The sequence below is a fragment of the Oncorhynchus keta genome, chromosome 14, assembly GCF_023373465.1.
Source record: "Oncorhynchus keta strain PuntledgeMale-10-30-2019 chromosome 14, Oket_V2, whole genome shotgun sequence".
Lineage (NCBI taxonomy): Eukaryota > Metazoa > Chordata > Actinopteri > Salmoniformes > Salmonidae > Oncorhynchus > Oncorhynchus keta.
Window position 1 is genome coordinate 71,491,581 of NC_068434.1, and position 15,000 is coordinate 71,506,580.

General features: G+C 49.5%; 1 protein-coding gene and 1 long non-coding RNA gene across 7 annotated transcripts in view; one reads left to right on the forward strand and one right to left on the reverse strand.

Annotated features, from left to right (window-relative positions):
- Positions 1–15,000, reverse strand: part of gse1b (Gse1 coiled-coil protein b) — a 476,683-nt gene that overhangs the window by 63,232 nt on the left and 398,451 nt on the right. The window contains exon 3 of the mRNA XM_052462428.1: positions 11,724–11,921. Coding sequence (XP_052318388.1) covers positions 11,724–11,921 — 198 coding nt within the window. The remainder of the gene's footprint in view (positions 1–11,723; positions 11,922–15,000) is intronic.
- On the forward strand, positions 7,000–10,639 carry LOC127907352 (uncharacterized). Of its 6 annotated transcripts, XR_008064221.1 has the most exons (8): positions 7,000–7,319; positions 7,383–7,638; positions 7,765–8,148; positions 8,212–8,659; positions 8,723–8,850; positions 8,914–9,105; positions 9,171–9,298; positions 9,361–10,639. It is a non-coding gene; the product is annotated as an uncharacterized LOC127907352 (long non-coding RNA). The 6 variants fall into 6 exon arrangements; XR_008064224.1 differs by lacking the exon at positions 9,171–9,298; XR_008064226.1 differs by lacking the exon at positions 8,914–9,105.

Consider the following 15,000-nt stretch of genomic DNA (forward strand, 5'->3'; position numbering starts at 1 on the left):
ACATGCTTCCTCTCCCCTTTCTCCTGTCCTCTCCTTCTTCTGTATTGATCTAATCACAAAGGACTAGACACCAGTCCAGTTCTTTCAGATCAGTCAGACATTAAAAGAAAGGGGGTGAGGAGATGAAGCCAGTCCCCTACTGGTGCTGTTAGGACATACAGCAAGAACAACATGCTGGTCCTCTGCCCTCTAATGGTGGATAAGAGACTGCAGGCCAAGCTGTGGCTCCACGCTCTGCTCCTACACTACAGAGAGACGGCTGGTCTTCTGCCCTCTAATGGTGGATAAGAGACTGCAGGCCAAGCTGTGGCTCCGCGCTCTGCTCCTACACTACAGAGAGACGGCTGGTCTTCTGCCCTCTAATGGTGGATAAGAGACTGCAGGCCAAGCTGTGGCTCCGCGCTCTGCTCCTACACTACAGAGAGACGGCTGGTCTTCTGCCCTCTAATGGTGGATAAGAGACTGCAGGCCAAGCTGTGGCTCCGCGCTCTGCTCCTACACTACAGAGAGACGGCTGGTCTTCTGCCCTCTAATGGTGGATAAGAGACTGCAGGCCAAGCTGTGGCTCCGCGCTCTGCTCCTACACTACAGAGAGACGGCTGGTCTTCTGCCCTCTAATGGTGGATAAGAGACTGCAGGCCAAGCTGTGGCTCCGCGCTCTGCTCCTACACTACAGAGAGACGGCTGGTCTTCTGCCCTCTAATGGTGGATAAGAGACTGCAGGCCAAGCTGTGGCTCCGCGCTCTGCTCCTACACTACAGAGAGACGGCTGGTCTTCTGCCCTCTAATGGTGGATAAGAGACTGCAGGCCAAGCTGTGGCTCCGTGCTCTGCTCCTACGCTACAGAGAGACGGAGAGCGAGGAAGTCTAAGCGAGAGAGAGAGTGCTCTGTGTCTGTTCCTGCTTGTGTGTGTGTATGTACAGCGCATTCAGAAAGTATTCAGACCCCTTGACTTTTTCCACATTTATTACGTTACAGCCTTACTCTAAAATAATTTTTTAAAAATGTTTCCTGATCAATCTACATATAATACCCCATAATGACAAAGCGAAAACAGGTTTTAAGAAATGTTTGCAAAATTAAAAAAATACCTTGTTTGCAAAACAGAATGTTTGCAAAACAGAAATACCTTCTTTAAACAAGTATTCAGACCCTTTGCTACGATACCCGAAATTGAGCTCAGGTGCATCCTGTTTCCATTAATCATCCTTGAGATGTTTCTACAACTTGATTGGAGTCCACCTGTGGAAATGCAATTGATTGGACATGATTTGGAAAGGCACACACCTGTCTATATAAGGTCCCACACTTTCAGAGCAAAAAAACAAGCCATGAGGTTGAAGGAATTGTCTGTAGAGCTCCGAGACAGGATTGAAAATGGTTGTGCAGCAACACTCCCCATCCAACCTGATAGAGCTTGAGAGGATCTGCAGAGAAGAATGGGAGAAACTCTCCAAATGCAGGTGTGTCAAACTTGTCGCGTAATACCCAAGAAGACCTGAGGCTGTAATCGCTGCCAAAGGTGTTTCAACAAAGTACTGAGTAAAGGGTCTGAATACTTATGTTAACGTGATATTTCAGTTTTTAATTTTTAATACATTAGCAAAAATATCTTAAACTGTTTTATTTTTGTCATTATGTGGCATTATGGGGTATTGTGTGTAGATTGATGAGGGAAAAATGATTTAATCAATTTTAGAATAAGGCTGTAATGTAACAAAATGTGGAAAAAGTCAAGGGGTCTGAATACTTTCCAAATGCACTGTATGTGTGTGTGGTGTATGTGGGTGTGATTGAGTGTATGTCTGTGTGGGCAAACGTGTGTGTGTGATTAATGTGTCGCTCCTCTCTCCATTGCTGCCCCATTACCCAGACTGCCTCCACGCATGACCGCCCAAGCTGACTCTAACTGGGAGAGAGAGGTACACACAGACACATACACGGGCGCATACGCACGCACACACACACACAAAGCTCCACACAGCCCCGGGTTAAGTTCTCTCTGTCCCAGCACCGTATCCTTCCACCTCTAATCCCATCAAGAAACATAACCTACTTGTTCACCTGCTGCTTTTATCCAAGGGGACTGAACACAAACGACCAGGGAAAGTGATCCTTGTGAAAATTGAACCCACAACCTTGATCTTGCCAGCTCTACACTCCAACAGACTGTGCCATTCGAGCCCCAAATCTCATGTTCCCTCCCTGGTCCTATCCAAAGCCCCAATCTCACTCTCTCCTCCACAGCCCCAAACACACCCCCAGTCACAGCCCTGACAACTAGCGACAAGCTGTTCTTTGCCTCCTCCCCTTCCCCCACCATCCATCCATCCATCCATCCCTCCCTCCACCCCCCCCCCCTCCTCCCTCCATCGCCTCCCACTCTTCCTCCCTCCCTCCCTGCATTAGAACAACATCAGCACTTAATTAAACAGTCCATTTCACACCTGGTGTGCATAGCAGCGCCGAGCCAACCCTTCCTCCATATGCCATACCATCCCCCAGCCACACACACACAAACCCTGCCTCACACACACACCAGCCGTGTCTCTCACACACACCAGCCGTGTCTCTCACACACACCAGCCGTGTCTCTCACACACACCAGCCGTGTCTCTCACACACACCAGCCGTGTCTCACACACACACACACACACACACACACACACACACACACGGAGTGTGTGTTTTAAGGGTTTGTGTGTGAACTCTTAGAAAAAAGGTGCTGTCTAGAACCTAAAAGGGTTAGTCTGCAGTCCCCATAGGAGAGGGTTCAACATGGGGACAGCCGAAGAACCATTTTGGAACCCTTTTTTCTAAGAGTGTGGTGTGTGTTATTTTCCCAGAGAGGGGAAGTAAGACAGATATATAGAGAGAGAGATGGAGAGAGAAGGAAAGAGAGAGAGAGCAGTAGGATCGTTTCTGGAGGAGAATGTCAAACTGGGTGAACTGTGTATGAGCTATTGTTAGTATGTTTACCTAGAAGAAGAAGAGACACAGATATATGGAGGAATACAATACTGGATGGAGAGAGATATATATAGAGAGAGAGCTTGTTTGTGAGTGAGTATTTCATGGACAAACAGAACCTGGAGAGTTCTAACTCTGAGCACACACACACACTCTGGGTGTAGATAGATGGTGTGTGTATGCGCTCCAGGCTCCAGATGGAGGGGTCAGAGACACACTGCCCTGCTGTCCCAGCATGCTCTGGGCTCCCAGAAACATGGGTAGCCCCCGGCCAAACACACACATACACACATACACACGGTAACACATTAAATCTCACACTTCAATCTCTCTGTATCTCTCTACCACCTCTTCCATCACTCCATAAACCCTCTCTCTTCTAAATATTTTTCCTCTGTCCTTTCTCTCCTTCCCTCAGTCCTCCTCCCTCCCTCCCCATCGCTTTCCTGGTTTAGCTAGGTACTCTAGGTAGGTAGTGTAATGCTCCAGCGAGTTTAGCCCAGCCAGCCAGTCAGATAGTCAGCCAGTCAGGTAGTCAGCCAGCCAGTCAGTCAGTCAGCCAGCCAGTCAGGTAGTCAGCCAGCCAGTCAGTCAGTCAGTCAGTCAGTCAGTCAGTCAGTCAGTCAGTCAGTCAGTCAGTGTGTATGTATGAGGAAACTGGAGAGAGGATTAAGCCTAGATCTGCCTAATTAATCAGATACTAGCATGCCTGCCTCTCTGACACGAGGTGTGTGTCCTTTACTCTGCTGCAATACTCATTATCCATCACCTCCCCTCTTCAGCATGAGACTCAGTACACAGAGCTACTCATCAGACAGGAGAGTGTGTGTGAGTGTATGTATGTGTGTGTTACTGTATGTGTGGGCTACTGTGTAGGAGTGTGTGTGTGTGCGTGTATACAGATGAAACAGATGACAGGGTTTATAAATCAGGGTGATAGCTAGCTAGCTAGTGGCTATGACGCTAGTACAACAAAACAAACAACATCCTTTAGGCTTAGGAGACTGATTCCTGCTCCATATGCACAACAGTAACACAGGACAGTGGGCCAGAGACGGACACAGAGGACACACAGGAACCCACTGTGCAGTAGGACACACAGGAACCCACTGTGCAGTAGGACACACAGGAGCACACTGTGCAGTAGGACACACAGGAACCCACTGTGCAGTAGGACACACAAGAACACACTGTGCAGTAGGGCACACAGGAACACACTGTGCAGTAGGACACACAGGAACCCACTGTGCAGTAGGACACACAGGAACCCACTGTGCAGTAGGACACACAGGAACCCACTGTGCAGTAGGACACACAGGAACCCACTGTGCAGTAGGACACACAGGAACCCACTGTGCAGTAGGACACACAGGAGCACACTGTGCAGTAGGACACACAGGAGCACACTGTTCAGTAGGACACACAGGAGCACACTGTGCAGTAGGACACACAGGAACACACTGTGCAGTAGGACACACAGGAACACACTGTGCAGTAGGACACACAGGAGCACACTGTTCAGTAGGACACACAGGAGCACACTGTTCAGTAGGACACACAGGAGCACACTGTGCAGTAGGACACACAGGAGCACAGTGTGCAGTAGGACACACAGGAACACACTGTGCAGTAGGACACACAGGAGCACACTGTGCAGTAGGACACACAGGAGCACACTGTGCAGTAGGACACACAGGAGCACACTGTGCAGTAGGACACACAGGAGCACACTGTTCAGTAGGACACACAGGAGCACACTGTGCAGTAGGACACACAGGAACACACTGTGCAGTAGGACACACAGGAACACACTGTGCAGTAGGACACACAGGAACACACTGTGCAGTAGGACACACAGGAGCACACTGTTCAGTAGGACACACAGGAACACACTGTGCAGTAGGACACACAGGAACACACTGTGCAGTAGGACACACAGGAACACACTGTGCAGTAGGACACACAGGAGCACACTGTTCAGTAGGACACACAGGAACACACTGTGCAGTAGGACACACAGGAACACACTGTGCAGTAGGACACACAGGAACACACTGTGCAGTAGGACACACAGGAGCACACTGTTCAGTAGGACACACAGGAGCACACTGTTCAGTAGGACACACAGGAGCACACTGTTCAGTAGGACACACAGGAGCACACTGTGCAGTAGGACACACAGGAACACACTGTTCAGTAGGACACACAGGAACACACTGTGCAGTAGGACACACAGGAACACACTGTGCAGTAGGACACACAGGAACACACTGTGCAGTAGGACACACAGGAACACACTGTGCAGTAGGACACACAGGAACACACTGTGCAGTAGGACACACAGGAACACACTGTTCAGTAGGACACACAGGAACACAATGTGCAGTAGGACACACAAGAACACACTGTTCAGTAGGACACACAGGAACACACTGTGCAGTAGGACACACAGGAACACACTGTTCAGTAGGACACACAGGAACACACTGTGCAGTAGGACACACAGGAACACACTGTTCAGTAGGACACACAGGAACACACTGTGCAGTAGGACACACAGGAACACACTGTGCAGTAGGACACACAGGAACACACTGTGCAGTAGGACACACAGGAACACACTGTTCAGTAGGACACACAGGAACACACTGTTCAGTAGGACACACAGGAACACACTGTTCAGTAGGACACACAGGAACACACTGTGCAGTAGGACACACAGGAACCCACTGTGCAGTAGGACACACAGGAACACACTGTGCAGTAGGACACACAGGAGCACACTGTTCAGTAGGACACACAGGAACACACTGTGCAGTAGGACACACAGGAACACACTGTGCAGTAGGACACACAGGAACACACTGTGCAGTAGGACACACAGGAACACACTGTGCAGTAGGACACACAGGAACACACTGTGCAGTAGGACACACAGGAACACACTGTGCAGTAGGACACACAGGAACACACTGTGCAGTAGGACACACAGGAGCACACTGTGCAGTAGGACACACAGGAGCACACTGTGCAGTAGGACACACAGGAACCCACTGTGCAGTAGGACACACAGGAACACGCTGTTCAGTAGGACACACAGGAACACGCTGTTCAGTAGGACACACAGGAACACACTGTTCAGTAGGACACACAGGAACCCACAGTGCAGTAGGACACACAGGAACACACTGTTCAGTAGGACACACAGGAACACACTGTTCAGTAGGACACACAGGAACACACTGTTCAGTAGGACGCACAGGAACACACTGTTCAGTAGGACACACAGGAACACACTGTTCAGTTGGACACACATGAACACACTGTGCAGTAGAACACACACACTGCTAGGAGGCTACAACATGCCAGGAAAGCACCATGGACGTTTTCTGTGTGAGTGTGTGTTTGTGTGTGTGTGTCAGTGTTGGTGTTTGTGTGTATGAGGGCTTGTCTATAAATATCTTTGTAGACAGCAAAGTGGATGGAGTTCCGGAGGAGGCCCACACTCCAGCCCGCCCACCCCAGCGACGGCACTCCTAAAGTGGGCAGCATCGGCCCCATGACTGGCCTGTTCCTCTGGAGCTGTGGAGCATGACTCACACACACTGTCTCTACCTACGCCAGGCAGACTGCACACAGACAGGCCCAAAATAACAAAGGGACTTTTCTGCTCTGTTTTAAAAAATGCCTAGGTTTAATCATAGTCTCCGTGTGTGTTTCTGTACCTCCCTCAGACTATCTGACGACTGTCCCAGCTAGGTTGAAATAGCAACAGACACACACACATGTACACACCTGGTTGATAGAGAGGTGAGACAGTAAGACAAACAGTATGTGTGTGAGTGAGTGAGTGAGTGAGTGAGTGAGTGAGTGAGTGAGTGAGTGAGTGAGTGAGTGAGTGAGAGAGAGAGAGAGAGAGGAGAAAATAGATTGTGTGCAAGAGACAGAGAGAGATGAGGGAGAGAAAAAATGGAGAAATAGAAATGGAGTGAAAGGGAGAGAGGGAGAGGGGAAGAGAGAAGGGGAAGGTGAGAAACAATGGAGGAAGACAAGGGAGAGAGGGAGAGGGAGTGGGGAAGAGAGAAGGGGAAGGTGAGAAACAATGGAGGAAGACAAGGGAGAGAGGGAGAGGGAGTGGGGAAGAGAGAAGGGGAAGGTGAGAAACAATGGAGGAAGACAAGGGAGAGAGGGAGAGGGAGTGGGGAAGAGAGAAGGGGAAGGTGAGAAACAATGGAGGAAGACAAGGGAGAGAGGGAGAGGGAGTGGGGAAGAGAGAAGGGGAAGGTGAGAAACAATGGAGGAAGACAAGGGAGAGAGGGAGAGGGAGTGGGGAAGAGAGAAGGGGAAGGTGAGAAACAATGGAGGAAGACAAGGGAGAGAGGGAGAGGGAGTGGGGAAGAGAGAAGGGAAGGTGAGAAACAATGGAGGAAGACAAGGGAGAGAGGGAGAGGGAGTGGGGAAGAGAGAAGGGGAAGGTGAGAAACAATGGAGGAAGACAAGGGAGAGAGGGAGAGGGAGTGGGGAAGAGAGAAGGGGAAGGTGAGAAACAATGGAGGAAGACAAGGGAGAGAGGGAGAGGGAGTGGGGAAGAGAGAAGGGGAAGGTGAGAAACAATGGAGGAAGACAAGGGAGAGAGGGAGAGGGAGTGGGGAAGAGAGAAGGGGAAGGTGAGAAACAATGGAGGAAGACAAGGGGAGAGGGAGAGGGAGTGGGGAAGAGAGAAGGGGAAGGTGAGAAACAATGGAGGAAGACAAGGAGAGAGGGAGAGGGAGTGGGGAAGAGAGAAGGGGAAGGTGAGAAACAATGGAGGAAGACAAGGGAGAGAGGGAGAGGGAGTGGGGAAGAGAGAAGGGGAAGGTGAGAAACAATGGAGGAAGACAAGGGAGAGAGGGAGAGGGAGTGGGGAAGAGAGAAGGGGAAGGTGAGAAACAATGGAGGAAGACAAGGGAGAGAGGGAGAGGGAGTGGGGAAGAGAGAAGGGGAAGGTGAGAAACAATGGAGGAAGACAAGGGAGAGAGGGAGAGGGAGTGGGGAAGAGAGAAGGGGAAGGTGAGAAACAATGGAGGAAGACAAGGGAGAGAGGGAGAGGGAGTGGGGAAGAGAGAAGGGGAAGGTGAGAAACAATGGAGGAAGACAAGGGAGAGAGGGAGAGGGAGTGGGGAAGAGAGAAGGGGAAGGTGAGAAACAATGGAGGAAGACAAGGAGAGAGGGAGAGGGAGTGGGGAAGAGAGAAGGGGAAGGTGAGAAACAATGGAGGAAGACAAGGGAGAGAGGGAGAGGGAGTGGGGAAGAGAGAAGGGGAAGGTGAGAAACAATGGAGGAAGACAAGGGAGAGAGGGAGAGGGAGTGGGGAAGAGAGAAGGGGAAGGTGAGAAACAATGGAGGAAGACAAGGGAGAGAGGGAGAGGGAGTGGGGAAGAGAGAAGGGGAAGGTGAGAAACAATGGAGGAAGACAAGGGAGAGAGGGAGAGGGAGTGGGGAAGAGAGAAGGGGAAGGTGAGAAACAATGGAGGAAGACAAGGGAGAGAGGGAGAGGGAGTGGGGAAGAGAGAAGGGGAAGGTGAGAAACAATGGAGGAAGACAAGGGAGAGAGGGAGAGGGAGTGGGGAAGAGAGAAGGGGAAGGTGAGAAACAATGGAGGAAGACAAGGGAGAGAGGGAGAGGGAGTGGGGAAGAGAGAAGGGGAAGGTGAGAAACAATGGAGGAAGAGAAGGGAGAGAGGAGAGGGAGTGGGGAAGAGAGAAGGGGAAGGTGAGAAACAATGGAGGAAGACAAGGGAGAGAGGGAGAGGGAGTGGGGAAGAGAGAAGGGGAAGGTGAGAAACAATGGAGGAAGACAAGGGAGAGAGGGAGAGGGAGTGGGGAAGAGAGAAGGGGAAGGTGAGAAACAATGGAGGAAGACAAGGGAGAGAGGGAGAGGGAGGGGGAAGAGAGAAGGGGAAGGTGAGAAACAATGGAGGAAGACAAGGGAGAGAGGGAGAGGGAGTGGGGAAGAGAGAAGGGGAAGGTGAGAAACAATGGAGGAAGACAAGGGAGAGAGGGAGAGGGAGTGGGGAAGAGAGAAGGGGAAGGTGAGAAACAATGGAGGAAGACAAGGGAGAGAGGGAGAGGGAGTGGGGAAGAGAGAAGGGGAAGGTGAGAAACAATGGAGGAAGACAAGGGGAGAGAGGGAGAGGGAGTGGGGAAGAGAGAAGGGGAAGGTGAGAAACAATGGAGGAAGACAAGGGAGAGAGGGAGAGGGAGTGGGGAAGAGAGAAGGGGAAGGTGAGAAACAATGGAGGAAGACAAGGGAGAGAGGGAGAGGGAGTGGGGAAGAGAGAAGGGGAAGGTGAGAAACAATGGAGGAAGACAAGGGAGAGGGAGAGGGAGTGGGGAAGAGAGAAGGGGAAGGTGAGAAACAATGGAGGAAGACAAGGGAGAGAGGGAGAGGGAGTGGGGAAGAGAGAAGGGGAAGGTGAGAAACAATGGAGGAAGACAATGGAGTGAAAGGGAGAGAGGGAGTGGGGAAGAGAGAAGGGGAAGGTGAGAAACAATGGAGGAAGACAATGGAGTGAAAGGGAGAGAGGGAGAGGGAGTGGGGAAGAGAGAAGGGGAAGGTGAGAAACAATGGAGGAAGAGAATGAGATTGAGAGGGTGAGTGTGTGAGAGGGAGAGACTGAGAGGGAGTGGGGAAGAGAGAAGGGGAAGGTGAGAAACAATGGAGGAAGAGAATGAGATTGAGAGGATGAGTGTGGGGAAGAGAGAGGGAGAGATTGGGGTTGTGAGCTCTGTCTCGTGTTTCTTTCTCAGAGTAATAAATCATTGGTGTTGGGCCCCCGGTGTGATCTGCAGGGGAGCCAGGCAGCGAGGGAGAGCCAGGAAGGAGGGGACCTCTCTCAAACACACAGCCTGATTAAGAGAGCCTGACCCTGGGCCGGGATGACTGGGGCTGTTGGGGCTCACTGGAGCAGACAGCCAGATATACACACACAAACATACACAAACAGACGTACACTTACACACAAGCACTCACACACACCCAAACAGGATCCCTCCCAGCCCTACTCAGGGGACTCTCAGCAGTCTGGCTCCATTCCCCTGGAGGGGCCCAGCAGAGTATGTGTGTGTGTCTTAGGGGGCCAGTGAAGATCAGCTCCTGTGTATGTGGGCCAGCCAGAGTCTCTGTCCTGGGGAAGGTTACACCTCATAGACACACACACCATGGTTGACCAGAGCCAATGTTTCACACACCATCTACCAGAAAGGCCTCAGTGAGCTGCTGCCCAAAGCCAGCCAGCCAAACAGCCCCCGAGAGAATAGCGTGTGTGTGAGTGTGTGCGCGTGTTTACATCTGTGTCCATCTGTGACCTAAGTCTGACCCTGTCCAGACAAAAAACAACTGAAAAAACAACATCCGACTTTCTGTAGCACACAGCAATTTCTAATATCCAAACCAGCTACAAATATCCACAACTCACAATCAAACCATGAGCTGTATGTCTGACTGATAGGAACCTGTAGGAGGTCGAAAGGGTAGTGAGATTCTATTGATTCAGTGTTGATTGAGAAATGTCTGTAAGAAACCTGCTATGTTCCACTGTGTAGTGAGTCTGAGAGGAGAGGGTCAGTGTGTTACAGATGCATCATATGATCCCTCCACAACCAATTCTAAAAGCAGTCCTTGTCAACTGCTCACCCCACCACACAATGACTACTTCACAGTCAGGTTAGACCAGTGGGATAGCAGGGCCCAATAAACTCAACAACACAGTGGTGTGTGTGTGTGTGTTTGGGGGGGGGGGTTGGGTGTGTGTGTGTGTGTTTGGGGGTTGTTGGGTGTGTGTGTGTATGTGTGTGTGTGTTTGGGGGGGTGTTGTGGTGTGTATGTGTGTGTATAGGGGTGTGTGTGTGTGTGTGTATGTGTGTGTTTGGGGAGGGGTTGTTGGGTGTGTGTGTGTATGGGGGGTGTGTGTGTTTGGGGGTTGTTGGGTGTGTGTGTGTGTGTATGTGTGTGTGTGTTTGCTCCCTGTGAGGAGAGGAGGCGACACAAACATGCAATGTCATTCACACATACACATGGACACAACTGCACACGTACACACACACACACACACACACACACCCATACACACACACACACCCAACAACCCCTCCCCAAACACCCCCCATACACACACACACACCCAACAACCCCCCCCAAACACACACACACACCCCCATACACACACACACACCCAACAACCCCCTCCCCCAAACACACACACACACACACACACCCCCATACACACACACACCCCCACACACACACACACACACACAGAGCTGCCGCTTAAATGGGTCAGCTAGAACGGCTGTTCTGTGTCCTGCTCTCTTTGGGGAGGCTGCATAATTCAATCTAGTGTGAATATCACTCCACTGCTATTAGCAGCTAAACACGACACACAGGGACTGCCCCAGCAGAGGAACCTCTGAGACATCGGAGGGTTCTGAGGGGTTAGGCTACAGGGGTCAGGGGTTAGAGGTTAGGGTCCAGGAGGACAGACGGTTTTTGAATGAGCTTAGTGCCTCATGGAGGAAGGAAGGAGTGAGAGGAGGGTAAGAAGAGGGGACGGTTAGTTCATACGGGTAAGAGGGATTTCTGACAACAGCTGGTTGTAAAATGGCTTTAAATGACCCAACGTTTGTACACCTTATATAGGCTTGATAACAATACACCTGGCATTAAGAAACTCTATAATCATAACTCTGTCTGTCCACATGTGGCTTGTCCTTACCTCGAGGATCCTCGGCCTGTTTGGCCAGTTTACGGAGGGCGGCGGCGAATCCGGAGTGTGCAGACTGGGCCGCCGGGCTCCCATTGGCTACGATAGATCCGTTAAGGGACGACGGGGTGAGGGGGCTGACCGTCGCCGTGGTGCGAGTTGCCGTGGATATCATTCCTAAGGAAGGTGACTTTGGCTCATGGCTCATGCCTGGAGAGAGGAGAGAGAGGGAGAGAAAGGGTTAATAGACATAATAGACTGATGTTCGTCATTTATAAAGCAATTACAAAGCGGCTGTAGATGATGGGTCAGTCAGTCTGTCAGTCAGACTTACTCATGCTGTGATTGGCCAACTTATCAGTTGAGGGTTCAGACAGCTGACACTATGGAACACCTCCCCACAATGACACTGAGCCCTGTGGACTGGAAAATCTCTCTCACACACTGGGGGCTATCTGTCTGTCTCACGGTCTGAACACACACACACACACTGGGGGCTATCTGTCTGTCTCACACCAGACCCTACACACACACACACACTGGGGGCTATCTGTCTGTCTCACGCCAGACCGTACACACACACACTGGGTGCTATCTGTCTGTCTCACGCCAGACCGTACACACACACTGGGTGTGTGTGTCCCAGTGTGTGTGTCTGTCTCAAACCAGACCGTACACATCTGTCTGTCTCAAACCAGACCGTACACACACTGGGGGCTATCTGTCTGTCTCACACCAGACCTTACACACACACTGGGGGCTATCTGTCTGTCTCACGCCAGACCGTACACGCACACACACTGGGGGCTATCTGTCTGTCTCACACCAGACCTTACACACACACACACACACACACACACACACACACACACACACACACACACACACACACACACACACATATATATATATATATATATATATATATATAGACACAGACACACACAGTAGTGAGTGGAGCTGAGAGTCAGCCAGAGCGTGTGTGGTCTGTGTGTCTGTATGTCTAGCTGGGGGAGGGGGGCTTTGGGCTTAGGCTGGGGAGCTGGGGTTAAAGGTTATAGGTTACAGGGTGTGTAACCCCTACCTCAGGGGTCCGGTCTGTCTGCCTCAACCCACAAGGCAGCTCTACTTAACATTCTCCAACTGAGCCAGGCCCAATAGAAACCTTTCAAACACACACCATGAGAGAACAGTTTGATAGAGGTAACACACACCATGAGAGAACAGTTTGATAGAGGTAACACACACCATGAGAGAACAGTTTGATAGACGTAACACACACCATGAGAGAACAGTTTGATAGAGGTAACACACAACTAGAGAGAACAGTTTGATAGAGGTAACACACAACTAGAGAGAACAGTTTGATAGAGGTAACACACACCATGAGAGAACAGTTTGATAGAGGTAACACACACCATGAGAAAACAGTTTGATAGACGTAACACACACCATGAGAGAACAGTTTGATAGAGGTAACACACAACTAGAGAGAACAGTTTGATAGAGGTAACACACAACTAGAGAGAACAGTTTGATAGAGGTAACACACACCATGAGAGAACAGTTTGATAGAGGTAACACACACCATGAGAGAACAGTTTGATAGAGGTAACACACAACTAGAGAGAACAGTTTGATAGAGGTAACACACAACTAGAGAGAACAGTTTGATAGAGGTAACACACACCATGAGAGAACAGTTTGATAGAGGTAACACACACCATGAGAGAACAGTTTGATAGAGGTAACACACACCATGAGAGAACAGTTTGATAGAGGTAACACACAACTAGAGAGAACAGTTTGATAGAGGTAACACACACCATGAGAGAACAGTTTGATAGAGGTAACACACACCATGAGAGAACAGTTTGATAGAGGTAACACACACCATGAGAGAACAGTTTGATAGAGGTAACACACACCATGAGAGAACAGTTTGATAGAGGTAACACACACCATGAGAGAACAGTTTGATAGAGGTAACACACACCATGAGAGAACAGTTTGATAGAGGTAACACACACCATGAGAGAACAGTTTGATAGAGGTAACACACACCATGAGAGAACAGTTTGATAGAGGTAACACACACCATGAGAGAACAGTTTGATAGAGGTAACACACACCATGAGAGAACAGTTTGATAGAGGTAACACACACCATGAGAGAACAGTTTGATAGAGGTAACACACACCATGAGAGAACAGTTTGATAGAGGTAACACACAACTAGAGAGAACAGTTTGATAGAGGTAACACACAACTAGAGAGAACAGTTTGATAGAGGTAACACACACCATGAGAGAACAGTTTGATAGAGGTAACACACACCATGAGAGAACAGTTTGATAGAGGTAACACACACCATGAGAGAACAGTTTGATAGAGGTAACACACAACTAGAGAGAACAGTTTGATAGAGGTAACACACACCATGAGAGAACAGTTTGATAGACGTAACACACACCATGAGAGAACAGTTTGATAGAGGTAACACACACCATGAGAGAACAGTTTGATAGAGGTAACACACACCATGAGAGAACAGTTTGATAGAGGTAAACACACACCATGAGAGAACAGTTTGATAGAGGTAACACACACCATGAGAGAACAGTTTGATAGAGGTAACACACACCATGAGAGAACAGTTTGATAGAGGTAACACACCATGAGAGAACAGTTTGATAGAGGTAACACACACCATGAGAGAACAGTTTGATAGAGGTAACACACACCATGAGAGAACAGTTTGATAGAGGTAACACACACCATGAGAGAACAGTTTGATAGAGGTAACACACAACTAGAGAGAACAGTTTGATAGAGGTAACACACAACTAGAGAGAACAGTTTGATAGAGGTAACACACACCATGAGAGAACAGTTTGATAGAGGTAACACACACCATGAGAGAACAGTTTGATAGAGGTAACACACACCATGAGAGAACAGTTTGATAGAGGTAACACACACCATGAGAGAACAGTTTGATAGAGGTAACACACACCATGAGAGAACAGTTTGATAGAGGTAACACACACCATGAGAGAACAGTTTGATAGAGGTAACACACACCATGAGAGAACAGTTTGATAGAGGTAACACACACCATGAGAGAACAGTTTGATAGAGGTAACACACAACTAGAGAGAACAGTTTGATAGAGGTAACACACACCATGAGAGAACAGTTTGATAGAGGTAACACACACCATGAGAGAACAGTTTGATAGACGTAACACACACCATGAGAGAACAGTTTGATAGAGGTAACACACCATG